The sequence below is a fragment of the Oncorhynchus clarkii genome, chromosome 6 (genome assembly GCF_045791955.1).
Source record: "Oncorhynchus clarkii lewisi isolate Uvic-CL-2024 chromosome 6, UVic_Ocla_1.0, whole genome shotgun sequence".
In the NCBI taxonomy this organism is placed as follows: Eukaryota; Metazoa; Chordata; class Actinopteri; order Salmoniformes; family Salmonidae; genus Oncorhynchus; species Oncorhynchus clarkii.
In genome coordinates this window covers 19,970,832-19,992,138 of record NC_092152.1, presented here as the reverse complement: position 1 = coordinate 19,992,138, position 21,307 = coordinate 19,970,832, and the positions used below count along the sequence as shown (strand labels likewise).

Genomic DNA, 21,307 nt, shown 5'->3' with positions numbered 1-21,307 from the left:
GATTTCGTCACCGTTTTCTGTCGCGTACCAGTTCGCCACCGGCCTGAAATGGAACCTCAATTTCCAGAGGGCAGGTCTTTAACATACGGATCTCTGATCCATCCGTGCACGGGTTTTGGGGGCTCCCATGGGAGGACAGAAAACAGGTATTGAAATCCGGCTTCGAAGGACCAAGCTGTCACGAGAATTTTCAATCCCAATGATAACTACTTTCAATCAATAGCTTTGACCAAATCCCCGAGGTTTGTAAGACCCTGGGTATAATAATAATTAGGCAAAGACTCAGCTTTATGCAAAAGGTCTGTACAGTTTATTCAGAGAACATTCTAAATTCCATTATATAAAGACATCCATTTTATAGCTGCGCACATACTTCCACACAAACAGTAGGTATCCTAAGCACATACTTCCACACAAACAGTAGGTGAGTTTTATCCTTCTCCGTAGTTCTCACCACTGTGTATCACTACCCAGCCGACAGTTCCATTCCCCCGAGATTAGGGAAACCTTGAGAAGTACTCCTTATGCTATTATACGTTCCTCAGAGGAACAGTTTAACTGTTTTCTGTGTTTTTCTTCGGCACACACATACAAGTTCAAATCCTAAGCTACGTCTTGCTCAGACAGTCTGTGTTTTTCCACTATACAGATACATTGTTTAATCTAATTCTGACTAAAACTACACACATCATCAGATTATAATTTTATGATTCTAATCAATTTCATACAATTATAAGGTTTCAGAGTTGAACTATTTTATCATTATCTTTCAACATATACATTATTTTATCACAAACACATGGTACCAAACTCATGGTACCAAACTCATGGTATCAAACTCATGATATCAAACACATGGTACCAAACTCATGGTACCAAACTCACGGTATCAATTTCATGATATCGAACACATGGTACCAAACTCATGATATCAAACACATGGTTTGATACTATTCCATTCACTCCATTCAAGACATTATTATTATCTGTCCTCCCCTCAGCAGCCTCCTGTGGTTTCACTAGATCAGCATGTTTATCAGAGAGGAGTCTCTCCACAGCTGTCCCCTCAACCACCTATACTACAGTCTGCTCTTTAGCTGCGTGCAGCCTGTCTCTCTCTCTCTGTCTGTCTCTCTCTGTCAAAATGTTTCAGGTGACTTCACCAATTATGTCTGAAAGGTGCTCAACCAACTTGAGTCGAGGTGCAACCTAAAAATGTGCAAACATCATTGGACTGGAAAAGGCGCAACACTCGCTCACCATAAAAAAATATTTGTTTAATTAGGTTTAAAAGATTGACTTTCGGCCAATAATGGCCTCCTTCAGAATTATCACAAAGGGAATGGTCAAGTTCATATAGAGCTTAGGGAAAACAATTAGGGACAAAACTCTCTTCAGCTGGTGATGCTAATGAGAGACGGCGGTAGACCGTGTAGGTTGGTGCTCAGGGTTGTGGGGTAATATGGTCAATGTCTCCACCTAGTGATGAAATACAGAACTGGAATCTGTAAAAAAAAAAAAAAAAACTAGAAAACTGGGCAAGCTTTTTTCCACTATAGTATGTGTAATTGTTGTACAACAATTACTTTATAATACATGTTGAATATGTTGGATATTGGAAAATATAGGTAAAGGTTTTAAGGAGATATTCATTGTTTAGGCTAGAGGAGGAATTTTAAAATAAAATCCAATGTGGGATTGAGCTCCTACAAATGAAAGATCTTAATTTGAGCCAGTTTGCTAAAAATAAAGTTATCCTGCAACAGGGTGATCAAATTAAGATCCTACATCTGTATCACCAAAATAGCGACTTGAGTTAATGTGATATGTCCCACCATGTTTTAAGCACAAAAGGCTGAAATTTCCCGCTCGCAAAGAAGCACTAAGGTCTTATGCAGGACAGTTCACTTTACTGTCACAAATTTGAAATTACGTGTTCCGACCTGAACCCTGAAAATCTGACCTTCTCTGTTGGGGTTAGAAGAAACTGCCAATTCTCCACCACTCACTCATATCAACATGGTAAGATTGGATCCATGGCATCCCTCCAGGATTGGGAAAGGAGTACATAAGCCAGTAGGATTGGTGGTGTTTACTCATTCAGTTCTCCAATTGACCCATCCTGGTGGAGATTTAAGAGCTGGACTCAGCATGGCATTACATAACACGTTGAGAATATATTTCAAAAGCAGAATGCCTAATAAACAGAGGACCGCACAATAATCTGCCTCTCCATCTGCACCGCTGGAGCCGTTGCATAACCTACATCCAGGTAGAGAAGCTGGGATGAAGTCACTGAAGATAGAGGTCAGTGTGTGTGTGTGTGTGTGTGTGTGTGTGTGTGTGTGTGTGTGTGTGTGTGTGTGTGTGTGTGTGTGTGTGTGTGTGTGTGTGTGTGTGTGTGTGTGTGTGTGCGTGTGCGTGTGTGTGTGTGTGTGTGCGTGTGTGTGTGTGTGTGTGTTATTGAAAGATAATGAGGCATGGGAAACAGAGTAGTGGAAGTGAATAATGAATGAGTCACCATGCAGCACTAAGGTTCTAATCACATCACATCTGCATAGTGGGTGGCATTGAGATTCCCAGAGATAGATAACCATTCTGAAATTGGGTTTATCAAGCCAATTCACAATCGCAAATCACTATGATTCAACATAATGTTCTCTGAGAATGATATAGTCTAATTCTGGAAAGAGCAGAAAGAATTCTGCCAACAGATTACAAAATAAAACAAGTATGCAAAATGGTGTACCTGCATGCGATGTGTGTGTGTGTGTGTGCGTGTGTGTGTGTGTGTGTGTGTGTGTGTGTGTGTGTGTGTGTGTGTGTGTGTGTGTGTGTGTGTGTGTGTGTGTGTGTGTGTGTGTGTGTGTGTGTGTGTGTGTGTGTGTGTGTGTGTGTGTGTGTGTGTGTGTGTGTGTGTGTGTGTGTGTGTGTGTGTGTAGAAGGCTTATTAACTCATTGCTATGAGTTGACTGTGTATCCTCCAGTAACAGTGATTAATTTGTAAATCAGGAGTTGCTGGAGCACATGAACATGAGACACTGAATAACCTGCGGAGCTCAGAGGTCCTGAAATATTAATGAGCGTTGAGAACATGCATGCACAGTTGTTTTTTTACAAAGATGCCATGAATGCACATTAAAATACGTCATAGACTTACCTATGAAAATGATTTCTGAACAGATTGAAGATATACTATAGGTATCCCAGGATCCCAGGCCTGAGTGACAATGGCCAAAGCAGATCTGGGACCAGTCTAATTCAGAAATTTACGGCACCTACAGTAGTGACGCACACTAATGAGACGCACACTCTATGGTAACTATACAGTATATGGAAGGAGTCCTAATAGAACGTAATATTGAATATAATATATAATGGACAGTTACCATGAGTCACAACCGGCTGGCTAGTGGACAGAGTACCTGTAGTGACAGCCATGTTTCCTTATGCTATTGTTCCCATTGCCCTTTCCCACGAATGTTGAATTGTAAACTGATAGGGAATACATTTGAAGATTTTTAACTACATGGATTCCATGTGTTTGATGCCATGTGTTTGATGCCACAAAGCTTTGGGTCAATATGAGGACCATAAACCTACCACAGCCTCTGCTGTCTTTAGTTTGTCTCATTGCCCCCAGTTGACTATTATCACAAAACCTATGTTTGGAGCGCCATCTGCTGGTTCATACTGGCCAAGACAACTGGCCCTTGAAATTATAATTTAAAAAGAATATTATCGTCTTCGTTAGTATTGATTAATTTGCAGTTAGTACATGATATTGCTGCTCTCTGCTGTAATGGCAACGACAACATGTTGTTTTAATTGGGGAGAATAGGCAGCCTATAATAGATGTGATCCGACAAAGAATTAGGCCTAAATATGTTTATAAAAAAACACTTCGTTTTTATTAAAAAACAATTATAAAAATGTCATATTAGAGAAGAGGTCTGGCACCCCTCTGAGCCTGGTTCATCTTTAGGTTTTTCCTAAGGAGTTCATCCTGGCCACTGTGCTTCAGCTTATGCATTGCTTTCTCTTTGGGGTTTAGGCCAAATATATGTTATTTACTTTGTGACAACTACTGATATAAAAAGGGATTTATAAAATATATTTTGTCATTTAATTTTTTATATATAGCCTATATTAAAGCGTCAAGGCACGATGGGTGTGGTATATGGCCAATATACCACTGCTAAGGGCTGTTCTTATCACGACACAACTCGGAGTGTCTGGATACAGCCCTTAGCCGTGGTATATTAGCCATATACCACAAACAACCGAGGTGCCTTATTGATATTATAAACTGGTTACCAACGTAATTAGAGCAGTAAAAAAACATGTTTTGTCATAACGGTGGAATAAGGTCTGATATGCCCCGGCTGTCAGCTAATCAGCATTCAGGGCTCGAACCACTCAGTTTATAAATAGTAGTATCTTTATTGGAGTTATGCCAAAAAGAATCACTGGTCCACATTGTCAGGCCATTGTGGAACAGGTTTATGCTCATTCTCGGGCGGCAGTAAGGCGGGCGAGACCATTATGGGCGAGACTGATTAACGGATCCGTACCCGGAAGTGGGTGGTTGAGTCACCGACTGGTCACTACAGATACTGCCTGCTGGGATGAGGCAAAGAACCGGAGAATCGCAGAGATTGATAGAAATCTGAGAAACCGAAAATCTCAGCCATAATTGATCACACTAAAACACACGGCGCTGCCGTATTATTAATGACCTTGGCATAAACGGTAGAAATAACACCTCGCCAAAATGATGGAAGAGATACCGGTAGATAGATTTCAGGTGCCTAGCGCTGTTCAGGCGGAGATGCAGCCGCTTGTAAGTGGGATGTTTTTTTATAGGCTACAACTTGTGATGATAAATTCATGCATTGGCTAATACAGTATGTTCCTATACTGTTAGACTAGGCTACCACATTTTTGACGCTATCAATTTTGCCTGTAATGAATTGTTGAATTTCGATATTGGCCTGGTGTTAATTTGTTGCATTTTGTTTTAGCTGTCTGATAAATGTAGAAAATGTCGCATTATTGGTAGGCAACCATAAGGTCACGAGAGTATGCCTTGCTTTATGGCGATGAGAAGCGAATTTAAGACGACCTTGATCAATATCCGTTTTTCAAGTGATCGAGCTGCGTAGTGAGCATCGGTGATGCTTGGCGAAAACAACCATCCCAACCTCGCAGAGCCATCCGCTCTTGGGACAAACAAATGAGACAAAGCCTGTCATTGCAAAAATCGTAGGTAGTGGATTGGCATGTATGTAACAGATCATGTTGTTATTTAATTGTTTGCTATTTATGAATATTACAAAGCAATTGGCTGGCCTATCGGAGCGAGTAAGGCCTACCCCCCCCCTTCGATTACTTCATCATGCGGTGACTGCGTGGAGCGGTACCCTCCGCGGCAGCATATGGCGTTTCACTCAGAATCAAACCCGCTCGTTGCATCAGATGCTGTAGGCATATAGTTAGTGTTGTGTCTCAGTAGACCATGTTAGTTTGCTGTATCGAGTTCGTTTTTCAAGTCCATGGGTGGGCAATAATTTTGGCTTAAGGGCCACATCTAGATTTAAAAATTCAGTGGAGGGCCACAATTTTTTCCTGAGCAATTTGTTAATCAGAAGCAATTTGCGGGCCTGAAAAGGGGAAGTTATTTTAAAACGTATAGGTCCATTATAATTTCTACATACTTGATGTCTAGTTTTAGACATTCAAGAGTGGTCTTCCTTATTTACTCAAACCTCCCTCGGGCCAGATTGAATGGCCTGAAGGTCCGGATTTGGTCCGTGGGCCATATGTTGCCCACCCCTGCTTTGGTGGAACCTATCTGGAATACCATGATTCAGCGAAAGTGTTTGTCTGTATCTGCAGTGGCGTAGCTTTTGGGAGTTGTGAGTGTAATGTGTGTCATGGCAGTCAATGAATGAACTGTGTACAATTAAGATGTGACAACCTGACAACCTTTGATGTGTGTGTAAAGTGCATATGTGTGTGTGAGCCGGACAGGAAATCTCACAAGTATATTTTTCTAATACAGTAGCAATAGGCCTATTGTATTTACTAGCCTATACATAATGATAATGTGATATAAACATCCCAGAACGTGAGTCGTGTGACACCAATCTCTCACTACTGTGATGCAATTTAGAACCTCTCTCCCCAGGACCCGGCATCGTCCACGGCTTCTTCGGAGGCAGACTCAGACACGAGGGAGGGCGAGCCAGTCACTATTAACTACAAGCCCTCTCCTCTGCAGATGAAGATAGGTGAGCGTAAGAGGTCTCAGCAGAACCTAGTACCTCTGTTTATTTCAGCACCTTGGACAGTGGTCACATGTCCGGAGAGTAATACAAAGATGTTGTGGGGAGAAATACAAGGTTCTGTAGAAGGGAGAAATACAAGGTTCTGTAGAAGGGAACAATACAAGGTTCTGTAGAAGGGAGCAATACAAGGTACTGTAGAAGGGAACAATACAATGGCTAGGTTTAGTGTCAAGGCTTAAAAGGCATACATACCTGTATAAACACATTGAAACACCTCATTGGGATGACCAGAAAATGACATGGTAAAATAATGACTCAATTTAACAATTTTGTAAAAAGCCATGTCTTTGATGAGCAAACCCTACTCATGATCCCCTTTTAACAAATGTTCCCATAACATCTGGGATGAGGGAGGGAGTCACTGTTACTGTTTGATGGCCCTAGTCCCGCACACCAGATATTTCCTTGCCAAGCCCAGAAGGTCTGTTATATCAAAACCTCAAACTAGCAAGCTGCAGTCATTAGCCTGACTTATGTACCCCCTATTCCCATCCATATGCTTGTGAGAGGCAACATGAAGATTTTAGAAAATGTATTTGTGTTCTTTCTTTTTTATGATGAAAGTTTTCCCCACAAGTGCGACACATCACCCACAGATTAGGATACTACCATTATTTTTTGTCAATGTGAAGCTTCGCCCTTTAGTTAGAAGGTAGCTAACTAGCTACCATTTATATTTTTCTATTTGGAACCACGCCTTGTAGGTCTAGTAATGTGATTTGCTAAGCTGTAAAGCTGTAAATTCACTCAGAAAGTTGACTCAGTAAGTTCATTAGGGCCAGAATTGAGTCGTTCTTGCACCAGGTGTGAATGTGCTGTGTGTGTATAGTCTAGGGATGTGGTGATGGCCTTGGTCTGTCATCTTTGACACATCTCTGACTCAAAACCAGATGACCAGTTGAATGGTGTCAGGAGACTGGTTATCTGAGAGCTGCCACGGCAGGATTGTGTCTGTGGCCCTCTATATTTGTCAATCCTCTGATGTCACATCTTGTGATGTGCAGAGAAACAGCGAGAGCTGGCCAGGAAGGGATCACTGAAGAATGGCAATGCAGGAAGTCCAGTGAACCAGCAGCCTAAGAAGAACAATGTCATGGCCAGAACACGGTGAGAGCTGACCTCGGTCCTGACTAGGGCCTCCTCCCTTTTGGCCCTTCATTCATTGTTTTCTTTCTCTCTATGTCCCTCTTCACTGGTATCTACAACCCCTCCCATTTCTTTCACTCTCACTCACTCTCTTCCTCCTGGTCTGTTCTACCACTTCCTTCTTGTGTTCTCACTATCCTGCCCACCTCTACCTTTTCCCTCTTTTTCACTCACTCCCTCTCTCCTCTCCACAGGCTGGTGGTGCCCAATAAGGGCTACTCCTCCTTAGACCAGAGCCCTGATGAGAAGCCCCTGGTGGCCCTAGATACAGACAGGTAGGTGATATCGTACACACATAATGTCACGTGTCCACCATCACCCTTTACTATCAGACCTGCCAACATGGATATAGTATTTAGGTTATCAAATCAAATTTTATTTGTCACATGCGCCAAATAAAACAGGTAGACCTTACCGTGAAATGCTTACTTACAAGCCCTTAACCAACAATGCAGTTAATAAAATATTGACAAAATATATAAAAAATCATCAATCAAAAAGTAACACAATACATTTACATAACAATAACTAGGCTATATACAGGGGGTACCGGTACCGAGTCAATGTGCGGGGGTACAGGTTAGTCGAGGTCATTTGTAAAGTGACTATGCGTAGATAATAAACAGCGAGTAGCAGCAGTGTATTAAAAAAAAGGGGGGTTCAATGTAAATAGTCCGGGTAGCCATCTGATTAGTTTAGTTGTTCAGCAGTCTTATGGCTTGGGGGTAGAAGCTGTTAAAGAGCATTTTGGTCCTAGACTTGGCGTTCCGGTACTGCTTGCCGTGCGGTAGCAGCTTGGCCCCAGTGAAGTACAGGACAATACGCACTACCCTCTGTAGCGCCTTGCGGTCAGATGTCGAGCAGTTGCCATACCAGGCGGTGATGCAACCGGTCAAGATGCTCTCGATGGTGCAGCTGTAGAACTTTTTGAGGATCTGGGGTCCCATGCCAAATCTTTTCAGTCTCCCGAGGGGGAAAAAGTGTTGTCGTGCCCTCTTCACAACTGTCTTGGTGTGTTTGGATAGTTTGTTGGTGATGTGGACACCAAGGAACTTGAAACTCTCGACCCGCTCCACTTCAGTCCCATCAATGTTAATGGGGGCTTGTTCGGCCCTCCTTTGCTTGAAGTCCTCAATCAGCTCCTTCATCTTGCTCACATTGAGGGAGATGTTTTTGTCCTTGCACCACACTGCCAGGTCTCTGACCTCCCTATAGGCTCTCATTGTTGTCGGTGATCAGGCTGTTGTTTCGCAAACTTAATGATGGTGTTGGAGTTGTGCTTGGCCATGTACTGGACATTTACTCCTGCGGTGCTGACCTGTTGCACCTTCAACAACCACTGTGATTATTATTATTTGACCCTGCTGGTCATCTATGAACATTTTAACCTCTTGGCCATGTTCTGTTATAATCTCCACCCGGCACAACCAGAAGAGGACTGGCCACCCCTCATAGCCTGGTTCCTCTCTAGGTTTCTTCCTAGGTTCTGGCCTTTCTGGGAGTTTTTCCTAGCCACAGTGCTTCAACACCTGCATTGCTTGCTGTTTGGGGTTTTAGGCTGAGTTTCTGTACAGCACTTTGTGACATCAGCTGATGTAAGAAGGGCTTTATGAATACATTTGATTGATTGATGTAGTTGTGGGTGAACAGGGAGTACAGGAGGGAACTAAGCATGCACCCCTGAGGTGCCCCAGTGTTGAGGATCAGCGTGGAATATGTGTTGTTGCCTACTCTTACCACCTGGGCGTGGCCCATCAGGAAGTCCAGGATCCAGTTGCAGAGGGAGGTGTTTAGTCCCAGGGTCCTTAGTTTAGTAATGAGGTTTGTGGGCACTATGGTCTTGAACGCTGAGCTACAGTCAATTAACAGCATTCTCACATAGGTGTTCCTTTTGTTCACGTGGAAAAGGGCAGTGTAGAGTGCGATCATTTAGGCAGGTTACCTTCACTTTCTTGGGCACAGGGACTATGGTGGTCTGCTTGACACATGTAGGTATTACAGACTCGGCCAGGGGGAGGTTGAAAATGTCAGTGAAGACACTTGCCAGTTGGTCCGCGCATGCTTTGAGTAAACGTCCTGGTAATCCGTCTGGCCCTGCGGCTTTGTAAATGTTGACCTGTTTAAAGGAATTGCTTACATCGGCTACAGAGAGCGTGATCACACAGCTTCAGTGTTGTTTGCCTCAAAGCGAGCATAAAAAGCATCTAGCTCGTCTGGTAGCCTCGCATCACTGGGCAGCTCGCAGTTGGGTTTCCCTTTGTAGTCCATAATAGTTTTCAAGCCCTGCCACATCTGACGAGCGTCAGAGCGGGTGTAGTAGGATTCAATCTTAGTCCTGTATTGACGCTTTGCCTGTTTGATGGTTCTTCTGAGGGCATAGCAGTATTTCTTATAAGCTTCTGGATTAATGTCCCGCTCCTTGAAAGCGGCAGCTCAAGCCTTTAGCTTGGTGTGGATGTTGCCTGTAATCCATGGTTTCTGGTTGGGAAATGTACACTGCTGTACAAAAGTTTAGGGTCACTTGTTTTTGAAAGAAAATCACATTTTTTGTCTATTAAAATAACATCAAATTGATCAGAAATACAGAAATACAGTGTAGACATTAGCTAACACAACATGCCAATTGAACACAGGAGTGATGGTTGCTGATAATGGGCCTCTGTATGCCTTTGTAGATATTACATTACAAATCAGCCGTTTCCAGCTACAATAGTAATTTACAACATTAACAATGTCTACACTGTATTTTGGATCAATTTGATGTTATTTTAATGGACAAAAAATGTAGTGTATTCACTGTGGGGACGATGTTGTCGATACACTTGTTGATGAAGCTGGTGACTGCGGTAGTATACTCCTCAATGCCATTGGATGAATCCCGGAACATATTCCAGTCTGTTCTAGCAAAACAGTCCTGTAGCGTAGTATCCGCGTCATCTGACCACTTCCGTATTGAGCGAGTCACTGGTACTTCCTGCTTTAGTTTTTGCTTGTACGCAGGAATCAGGAGGATATAATTATGGTCAGATATGCCAAATGGAGGGCGAGGGAGAGCTTTGTATGCATCTCTGTGTGTGGAGTTAAGGTGGTCTAGAGTTTTTTTCTCCTCTGGTTGCACGTGACATTTGCCTGCATTAAAGTCCACGGCCACTAGGAGCGTCGCTTCTGGATGAGCGTTTTCTTGTTTGCTTATGGCCTTATAAAGCTTGTTGAATGCGGTCTTAGTGCCAGCATCGGTTTGTGGTGGTAAATAGACGGCTACGAATGATATAGATGTGAACTCTCTTGGTAGATAGGGTGATCCACAGCTTATCAATATGTATTCTAACTCAGGTGAGCAATATCGCGAGACTTCTTTAATATTAGACATTGCGCACCAGTAGTTATTGACAAATAGACACACACCCCGTATCTCGTCTTAGCAGACATAGCTTCTCTGTCCTACCGAAACACGGAGAAGCCAGCCAGCTCTATATTATCTGTGTCGTCATTCAGCTAAGTCTCTGTGAAACATAAGATATTACAGTTTTTAATGTCACGTTGGTAGGATAGTCTTAAATCGTAGATCGTCCAGTTTGTTTTCCAATGATTGCACATTGACCAATAATACCGAGGGTAGTGGTGGTTTACTCACTCGTCGACAAATTCTCACAAGGCACCCAGACCTGTGCACCCTGTATTTCCGTCTTTTCTTCACGCGAATGACTGGATGAGGGCCTGGTCTCCGGGAAGCAGTATATCCTTTGCGTTGGACTCATTAAAGAAAAAATCTTCGACCAGTTTGAGGTGAGTAATCGCTGTTTTGATGTCCAGAAGCTCTTTTTGGTCATAAGAGACGGTAGCAGCTACATTATGTAGAAAATGAGTTACAAACAACGCAAAAAAACAAACTAAATAGAACAGTTGGTTAGGAGCCCGTAAAACTGCAGCCTTCCCATTCGGCGCCATTGTGACAGGCATGAGGTGAATGTACATATAAGATCAACAGTGATGACATGAATCTATGTAAATGACCATCCACTTCCCTTTATGTTGCAGTGACGATGACTTCGACATGTCCAGATATTCCTCATCGGGATACTCCTCAGCCGAGGTGAGATGTGTGAGGGACCAGGTACCTATGCACTCTGGGTAACACTACCTAAGCCCGGAACAGATACAACAGCCGACATAAGGAGAAACGAGACAGGACAAAACGAACCAGTTTTAGAATTTTGTGTTGTAGAACAGCTGCCTAAAGAAGGGGCATTCAGATCAAAAAGACAATACATGTGGTTGCGACCGTTTCCACTGTGATGGTGCCTCTTTACAATTTATTTAGTTTTTATTTATTTAACCATTATTTAACAAGGAAAGTCAATTAAGAACAAATTCTTATTTACAATGATGGCCTACCCCGGCCAAACCCTAACCCGGACAACGCTGGGCCAATTGTGCGTCGCCCTATGGGACTCCCAATCACAGCCGGTTGTGATACAGCCTGGACCACAATGACTGATGTACTTTGAAACAAAGCTGCCTCTGGTTGTAACAAGTTGTTGTAGCAAATTAGTATCATGAAATGCATGTACCAGAAACAGGGTGGACTTTCGTGACTTGTCAGAGAAATATCAGCAAGTAAGGCTAGCTAACTGCAGCAAAATAGCTGTCTGGTAGGCTAGCTAGCTAACGGCTTGGCTAAACACAGAACATCTGCACACTGTTAAATGGACACGTCTCTTCTTTAGCTAATATTCTAGATATTGAATCTTAGAAACTCCAGCAGCTGACATGAGATGTTCTAAAACTAGATCAAGCAAACCTCAAACTGCATAAAAACTGTCTTGTCTCGTCTCAGCTGTTGTATCTGTACTGGACTTTACAGTCATGCCTGGCCATTGCTACTCATCCCCACCACACTTACAATCTTCATGTTCTCTCCCTTCGCAAACCTCATTACAGTAAATGCAGATTACTGTTGGATAAAATCTCAGGCTACCTTTATTCATGTAAGGTCACCACAACTGACCCATTCTCAAAACCACTTACATTACATATTTTAGCCTTATGTCTTTGTCATTAAACCATTTAGCTACTGTAACAAGACTGTCTTCAAAAGCCTGATATGATCGCTGAATTAAGTAAACTTCAACAACTTCTGATAAAACAGTGATTATGGCTTTCACAGTGTAACAATATGACTAGCCTTCAGTTACATGGGTACTCCTTGAAGACTACTTATCTGAGAATACTCATTTGGGAGTCTAGGCCTCTCTGATTCCTCCTGGTCATTATTGTGTAATACAAGTGAAAATAAAAGCAAGGTCAGTTGATAAAAAAGGGGTGTAGGCGATGGTCAGGCATGTTACTAAGGGGTGTAGGGGATCATCAGTCATGTTACTTAGGGCTTTCACTGTGTGAAAAGCCTTTAGTTACATGGGTACTCCTTGAAGACTCTACTTAATAGTCTTAAGTCTATGGTAGAGTTTCTGCAGCCCCAGTAATGTGACATTTCCCTACACCCTCTAGTAACATGACTGACCATCCCTTACACCCTCTAGTAACATGACTGACCATCCCCTACACCCTCTAGTAACATGACTGACCATCCCCTACACCCTCTAGTAACATGACTGACCATCCCCTACACCCTCTAGTAACATGACTGACCATCCCCTACACCCTCTAGTAACATGACTCCCATCTTTTCCACAAGTTCACCATTCCCCTACACCCTCTAGTAACATGACTGACCATCCCCCACAGTCAGCGGCAAGCATACCTATTTTATCAGCCCCTCTAGTAACATGACTGAACCATCCCCTGCCACCAGTCCGCTCCTGTGTCCACACACCATCCCCTACACCCTCTAGTAACATGACTGACCATCCCCTACACCCTCTAGTAACATGACTGACCACCCCCTACACCCTCTAGTAACATGACTGACCATCCCCTATAACACCTTAGTAACATGACTGACCATCCCCTATAACACCTTAGTAACATAACTGACCATCCCCTACACCCTCTAGTAATATGACTGACCATCCCCTACAACACCTTAGTAACATGACTGACCATCCCCTACAACACCTTAGTAACCCGACTGACCATCCCCTACGACCCCTTAAAACATAACTGACCATCCCCTACACCCCTTAGTAACATGACTGACCATCCCCTACGACCCCTAGTAACATGACTGACCATCCCCTACACCCCTTAGTAACATGACTGACCATACCTTATACCCCCTAGTCACATGTCCATATGTCCAACCTTGCAGCAAATCAACCAGGACCTGAATATCCAGCTGTTGAAGGATGGTTACCGGCTGGACGAGATCCCTGACGACGAAGACCTGGACCTGATCCTGCCCAAATCTGTCAACCCCACCTGCATGTGCTGCCAAGCCACCTCCTCCACCGCCTGTCAAATCCAGTAGCCCACACATCTGCTGTGAGTTTACTCTGCCATTAGAGCGGCGACAGAGAGCATTGATAGAATATGATAATTATATGAAAACAAATAATCAACTTATCGGGCAGAAAGTTAAATGTAAAAATAAAAAATAGAAAAAAAGGAAAATTAAGACAAACCAAAAAAAATTAAAATACGACTAACAGTGATTACTTCCTCCTATGGTAGGACATGCACTTCTGTTTGTGTTTGAGATCTGGGAGGAGACACACTAGTCTAGGCCTCTCTGATGCCTCTTCCTGGTCAATATTGTGTAATACAAGCAAAAATAAAAACAAGGTCATTTGATTTAAAATATAATTTTCACGTCCCTAAATAGGAAATATTATCTTAACTGCTGGTGATAAAGCTGCTCTGCTTACTTGACTTTGTCATATTTATTGCGTTTTATTTAGTTCATTTTTGTAGTTATATACTTTTTATTTAAAGGATCTGTATGATTGTATGGGGGTGTGTTGTAAAGATGAATATCTGGTATCTGATACTGTAATTTGGTCCTGAAAGCAGGGTTGTCTAGCACCGGCCTGTCTAGCAGACTCATTCAGTCTACCTTGACACTCTTGCCCTGTTTCTTATTGTACTGGTTGGAGGTATTTATGGTTTTTAGGAATGAATGCATTGCAAAGGGATGACATTCATGATGAGCACCTACTGTAAAGGGATTGGGAAATGTATCTGAATTGGCTGTTTGTTCCCACATCTTACACACTCTGCTACTTTGTCCATTCTTCATTGATTTATCACTTTTGAATGTGTTATTCTTGCACATTTGAGTTTGTTTGGGTTCTAAGGTAATATGTGTATGGTGATTAAGGTGATTGCTAACCTGCGATGACCCTTATTCAAGAGGATGATACAGCACTCTGTATCATTGGACTCATTCTACAACACAATACTTTTCCAGTTTGCTTACACAATTCACCCCAGTAGAGGCCAAAGGGAACAAGTGGTTTTGTTAAGTAAAAGTATAAGCCAACTTTTAGATAGCTTTTTGGATACAGGCTGTTGACATCCTACCATGCCCCTCCCACAATGTGTCTAACTAACCACTCCTGCTATCTTGATTGGCACAATCATTCTAAATAGTGTCAATAGAGCAGACACGCAGCAGGGGGTGGGATGCAGTTTATTTTCCTCTCGTGATTGGTTGGAAAGTGATCAAAGGATCATAAGTATCATTAACTTTGAGTACTAATCCCTCACTGAGTCCTTCACTCGACCACCTCAGAGTTGATTTGCGATTAGAGTATGCCTTAAAGTAAAGAATATTCAAACAAAATGTGTGTATTTATTGCCAGTCTCATGACCTAATGTATTTTAAAGGGATTTGCAGTATGAATGTACGCATTTAATTTTTTTCATTTAGACAGGTGATTATTATTATTTATTTTACTATTGTGTTCTCATGTAGACACTTACATTCTAGTATTTAACAATGTTACTGTCCTGTGTAGTGTATAACATCAATAAACACAAAGCCAACTGAACCTGCTTGGGGTGTCTACTGCATACTGGGGAATTTTTCTAAATGCATTTCTGTAGCCAGGTGCATTGATAATGTAGCAAAAACTCTCACAGGGTGACGGCAGGTACTAAGTTCATTAGCATTCTAACAATGAACATGTAATGGAATACATTGTTGAAATAAGTAAGCGTACTAATAAGTTCATTAGAAATCTAACAATGAACATGTAATGGAATACACTGTTGAAATAAGTAAGCCTACATGCTGACTGGAATGTATTTAGCTACATAAAAAAATGCATATGGGGGAAAAAGAATGGATGAAATTTGGCCTACAAAATGATGACACCATCTTGGCTCCCTATAAAATGACGCAACCTCACATAGATCATACTGATGTACAAAGAATTGTTTTAATGTTAAAAATATCTGACATAATTAACTACACAGGTATTTACAGTGAGCAATACTATCATAAATTAGTTATCCACAGGTTGACAGATGGAGCTTCAGACTTTCAGAAAATTAGAACAACTTCAAAACGTCCAAGAATGCTGAGTGAGCATGAATTCAATCTGAAAGGCACAAAGTATTACACAATCCCCTATACAAATACAAAAATAATGTACAAAGTTCAAAAAATTTTGCAATACTGCAAATGTTGTAATAGTAATCTAAGCTGCAACACACAACTTTACATTCTATTTGGATAGTTTCAGTTGGCAATTTGACACCTATCTCAGTTGTACGAGTAACCCGTCTGTGACTTGGAACACAAATTTCACTGCACTGCTTTGTGTTATAACATAATGAATTGCCTAAATTATGGTTATCAACTACTAGCACACACACACAACTACCAAGGTGATTTATACCATTACATCATGGAGCACTTTAATACATAAGGCCTCTCATTGTCTGGTAGTGTAAAAACAAAATAAATGTCCAAATAAAAAAATATGACATACTTCACATATATTATTACATTGCTACTTGATGTACAGTATTCCTTGTAGAACGAGTAAATTAAATATTAAGCGAAAAGGTGAATGGTTCTACGATTTATACCGCTTTTCTCATTCCAGTGATAATATTGCTCACACCACTAGGGGTCCCTAGAGACCAGTTATTACCAAACAAAACAAATAGGGCACTGTTCAATAGGGCACTGGGCCCACAGTAGATAAAACATTTTCATAACATTTTGCCCCCCCAAAAAGTGTGTTTGTTTATTGGGTAAATAAAGTAACTAGCCTACTTTCACCTCCCTGTAGTGTATTTTGGTTGTGCGTGTGTGTGTCTCACACCTCAGTAGGGCTCTGGTCTCCAGAGTCGCAGGAGGAGAAGGAGGCGGAGGAGCGGCTTCTTCTGACTGTGGGGCTCTGAAGCATGCTGGGATGAAAGCCTGCGTGGCGGCGGGCATGTTTGGTCAGATGATCACTCCTCATGAAACACTTGTCACATAGCGGGCAGGTGAAGCGCTTCTCCCCTGTATGTGTTCGGTAGTGGCGTGTCAACTCGTCTGAACGCGAAAACCTCTTAGTGCAGTCTGGCCAGGTACACTGGAATGGCCTCTCACCTGGAGAATCATAGCCACCAAGAGGACAAAGAGAAGGAAGAGGGAATAAGTGGAGTCATTCTGAGGAGTTCTCAATGACAGAATAAAGGTCAACATTTTTCATAATAAATCAAATTGGCTAACATTCCATCTCTACAGGTGTGCAATTGAGTGAAAATTCAGGTTATGAGACATCACTTACCATTAAGCACTTAAGAGCTGTTATAATATTGAATTCTTATAACAAGGCTATATAACAATAATATGTTCTCTATGTATCAACATTTATACGAAATGATAGATATGTCAGGAACATTATAAGATTTGTATAAAATTATCTTAAGGGGATTCTACATGCTCATTATTATACAGACAGATCAATAGCATTTGTACTACAAATAGGCCTAATTCATTCAAGTGTTGAATTCCTTCATGACCAGGTAGCCTGTCTAGAAACAAAAATATGAGTGTAGTGAAATACGTGATGTAAGAGGAAGGGGTGTTGCATGGTTACCAAGGACAATATGTGGGCTTGAGTGGGTTTATTACAATAATATATCCAGGCTACACATTAAACATAGGTAACAGGTCCTTAACACTTGGTTGAAATGGTGCGCTATAGACAGGCTGGTTGATTAGCAACTAAACTGAAGTGTGCGCAACTATGGGGCAAAACAGACAGGGTTTAATTAGACCGTTGACAACATGCAAACTATATTTCTTCTCCAAATGTTTATTGAAAACATAAATACATTTGAACAATGAGTACCTGTTGCCTCTATTACATTGCTACAGTTGTTGGTATTATCTATATAGTCACTTTACCCCTACCTACATGCACATATTACCGCAATTACCTCGACTAAACTGTACCTCTGCACATTGACTCGGTACTGGTACCCCTTGTATATCCTCGTTATTGTGTTACTATTTTTCCTTTAGTTTATTTAGCACATTTTTCTTACTTACTTTTTTAAAACTTTGCAAGTAACGTTAAGCATTTCAAGATAAGGTTGTTGTATTCGGCGCATGTGACAAATACAATTTATATTAATATGAAAATAAATCAAATGTACAAATGAAATGCTAGCTAGCTAGTCAAAACAAGACACGGTATCAATAACAAGATACAAAGAGCTGAAACGAGCCACCTACGATTCCGCAGGACAGCTTCTTGTCATTGTTGCTAGCTATCGGACCATTCACAATCATAACAACGCACGTCTTCCGGACACATCCATGAGCGCGCATCATTTTTGTGACGTCGACCAACCCGTCTATAATGACGCGTTCACAATCTAGTCGGAACTCAGAAATTCCCGACTTGTAAATGGTTGAATGCGGCACGTATAGAACTACAACCAATTAGCAAGTCAGAAATCTCAGTTTCCTAATTCTGACTAGCACGTGAACAAGACCTATGCAGCCTTGTAGAAGTTTGAATAGAGTACCACAGTATGAGTCATAATACCCATAAAACCTAGCAGTCAAACATGGAAATGGTTCCAATCGTTTTTCCACCATTCATCTTTTCCATAGGGGATTTTAGAAACACTTAAAATAAGGGCTGTGTTTCGTGTTGGCTTACGTTACATTTCGATAACAGTGTAAATCTCTCTAGGACAAGGTGACTTTAATCAATATATTCAGCTCTATTTATTTACTGTCATATTCAAAAATGCAAATTAGCATCAAAGTAAACATGCAAGACTACAAGTCCCTGAAAGTCCCAAAACCACTAGGTTTATTATAACACCTCCACTCTATGTGCCATATCTACATGTCTAGGAAGTCAGTTTCTGTACTACTATGCACACTGTTCTCATTTCTTGCTCAACAATTTGTGTCAACCATTGTGAGAGATTGAGGACTCATCTTTGTATCTGTGCCATCATAGCATCTGTGACAACATGCACAGCTCCATTGAGGCAATCTCCATTTTGAAGTAGTACATTTTGTTCTTCATGATTGGCTGATCCCTCCTGACGACCTGTTTGGACATGACTCCAACAGGGTCATCCGGAGGGATCAGCCAATGAAGTCGGAAGTCCCACCCAGTTGGTTAAAGTGGTGGAAGCCCTCAATTGCGCTGCCAATGCTAATACTGCCTTTTGGTCACTAGAGGACTCTGTGATTCTCTATGGTGTCAACAAGAATCACGCCGCCCTTTACGCACACACCTCTCTGCCCATGGACACACCTCCGCATTAAAAACACACAGGAAGACGGTTCATGTATAAGTTGAGTTATGTACAACACGCACACATACTACAGAGCTAGGCACGATGGTTATCTAGATTCTAGAATACACTAAATCGAATTGTCTTTAGTACAAACTATGAGAGCCATATCATTTTGCAATGTTCTACTGAAAAACTGACTGGTCAAAGTTATGTTCTCAATAATCTCTGCGCCAATGTGGGCATACAGAGCTAGGCTATATACCAGTATATACTATCTAGTTTACTTCTATGTATGTATGTATCTATGTAGCCTAACCTTTACAACACTTACCAGTGTGCACTCTAAGGTGGGCTTTAAGGTGGGAAGACTTGCCATACATCTTCCCACAGCCGCTGAACGGGCAACAATGTCTCTTCTCCGAGGACACATGCACAATCACAGCCTTCTTGTTTCGTGACTGCTTTTCTGTCGAGGTATGTTGCGCCCTTGCAGTGTCCCCGCTCACCCTGTGACCGCACAGGGATCCGTTAACCATGCTGTTGGCATCACTTTGGCCCAGACATCTACTACCCCCACCACATGTCTCACTGCGTGTTATCTGGTTACATTTGTTCAGGTCGAGCAAAATCATCGCCACCATTAACAAAGTCCTGTTTTCTTGGTTCTCTTTCGACATGTCTTCTTTCGGTTTGGCATCGGGACAGCGGTCCTCCGGTGGCCGGCGGTTAGCGATGGAGACTAAACACTCAGCAGCGAGATCAACCTCCGACATTGCCGAAGCCTTTATTTATTTAACCGGTGACAAAAATATGTTCCCTAAACGGATGCTGATATTTTCGCCTTTGATAAATGGACTCTCCTTGTAATTTATCAGGTGGGTTATCTTCACACCACAGGGGTTTTAGGAAACATGTGGTTTTCAGTTTCACATGTGTTGTCTTTGTGTCTCAAAATAATACTATTTTACAGAAACGGATCAAATAAACGCTCTTTGGTAACTAGGCTACTAACTAGATAATTATATTGATGTTTGATTTACTGCTCTGTAGCCTGTAAATAATAAATACGGTCCTGGAATAGTGTTGTAGGTTCTGCTGTCTTCTTTCTCTCCTCGCAAATGCGTCAACTTGTCCTATTTTACAGCATGAAGCTGTTCCCAACTCCAAGAAACAAATTCGCGGAATCCCAGGGTGTCATAATAAAACAGGGCTGCAATTGGCTACGAGTAAAGGTGACGTATTTTTTTGTACACACAACTTGGAATAGCTCGTTCATATTCATTGATGGAAGGGATGGTCGGCCAATCACTGGATGAACAATATGAAAAGGGGGACTGTTTCTGTCATGCCACACATCATTGTTGACCAGACTACGCGAGTGTTCTTTTTCAAGGGTTAAGGCAAGGCGCATTGCAACACAATTCCTCTAGCTCATTTCCGTAACACATTTCTTCAGCACCGAACACGTCTCTTTGAGAAAAACGATAATTTTTTCCGCTTAAATGTAAGTGTGTTTCTCTCCAGCGTAGCCTATAGCCAAACATGACAATTAAAAAGTTACATTTATTTGGGAATATCCAGCGCTCAAGATGCAAGGACTGACTAGATCCATGACGTCGACATAGTTCTGACCCTGTTTTATGCTAAACTCATGAGGCATTTATGGATGACATTCTTCAAGAATCAATGGGAAAATATAAAGAATTATAAATACTGTAGCGAATTCGAGGTGTAGCCCCAATTAGGACTTGATTGGTCCAGCTACTGTCAAGCCAACACCTTAACTGTTACACCAAGAGGCCTGAACCTCTTAACGAGGTCACTAGGTGTTGTGTTAAGGTCACTACAATACCATTGAACAGCTTCCCAAATCCCGAACTGTAGCCTACTTTGAACTTTTGGGGTTATTTTCTTAGCTCAGGGTTATAAACTGAGTGTACAAAACATTTGGAACACATTCTCTTTCCATGAGAGACTGATCCCTTATAGCAAAAGGAGGTGCAATTCAATATTAGGAAGATGTACCTAATGTTTTGTTCACTCAGCGTATAGCCTAATAATCATTCTATTTTAATTTGATTTACCAACACAAGCTATAGGCTGCATGTGAATCTACTAACCTTGCATAGCCTATTATAACCACA

General features: G+C 41.7%; 2 protein-coding genes across 4 annotated transcripts; one reads left to right on the top strand and one right to left on the bottom strand.

Moving 5' to 3' along the window:
- Nucleotides 1–2,267: 2,267 nt before the first annotated feature.
- Nucleotides 2,268–15,445, top strand: LOC139410731 (protein FAM219A-like). Of its 3 annotated transcripts, none has more exons than XM_071156175.1 (6): nucleotides 2,268–2,307; nucleotides 6,191–6,293; nucleotides 7,355–7,457; nucleotides 7,691–7,771; nucleotides 11,535–11,589; nucleotides 13,765–14,020. In XM_071156175.1, the coding sequence occupies exons 1-6, from the start codon at nucleotides 2,287–2,289 to the stop codon at nucleotides 13,921–13,923; spliced, it is 522 nt and encodes a 173-aa protein (XP_071012276.1). In that variant the 5' UTR covers nucleotides 2,268–2,286; the 3' UTR covers nucleotides 13,924–14,020. The 3 variants fall into 3 exon arrangements, with proteins under 3 accessions (XP_071012276.1, XP_071012274.1, XP_071012275.1); XM_071156173.1 differs by lacking the exon at nucleotides 2,268–2,307 and adding an exon at nucleotides 4,573–4,843 and having other exon boundaries at nucleotides 6,176–6,293; nucleotides 13,765–15,445; XM_071156174.1 differs by lacking the exon at nucleotides 2,268–2,307 and adding an exon at nucleotides 4,591–4,843 and having other exon boundaries at nucleotides 13,765–15,445.
- A 371-nt stretch (nucleotides 15,446–15,816) lies between these two features.
- LOC139410730 (Krueppel-like factor 9) lies at nucleotides 15,817–20,351 on the bottom strand. The gene is made up of 2 exons (XM_071156172.1): nucleotides 19,495–20,351; nucleotides 15,817–17,001 (listed from the first exon to the last, which is right to left on the bottom strand). Exons 1-2 carry the CDS (start codon nucleotides 19,934–19,936, stop codon nucleotides 16,724–16,726), a joined length of 720 nt encoding a protein of 239 aa, XP_071012273.1. The 5' UTR covers nucleotides 19,937–20,351; the 3' UTR covers nucleotides 15,817–16,723.
- Nucleotides 20,352–21,307: the final 956 nt, after the last annotated feature.

Bases quoted from the DNA above. Each gene is read 5' to 3' on its own strand.
- LOC139410731 (XM_071156173.1), top strand. From the start codon at position 4,775: ATGATGGAAGAGATACCGGTAGATAGATTTCAGGTGCCTAGCGCTGTT. The intron at 7,458-7,690 runs GTGAGAGCTGAC...TCCTCTCCACAG, and splicing joins AATGTCATGGCCAGAACACG to GCTGGTGGTGCCCAATAAGG. The intron at 11,590-13,764 runs GTGAGATGTGTG...CCAACCTTGCAG, and splicing joins CGGGATACTCCTCAGCCGAG to CAAATCAACCAGGACCTGAA.
- LOC139410730 (XM_071156172.1), bottom strand. From the start codon at position 19,936: ATGTCGGAGGTTGATCTCGCTGCTGAGTGTTTAGTCTCCATCGCTAAC. The intron at 17,002-19,494 runs GTAAGTGTTGTA...ATGATTCTCCAG, and splicing joins CCACCTTAGAGTGCACACTG to GTGAGAGGCCATTCCAGTGT.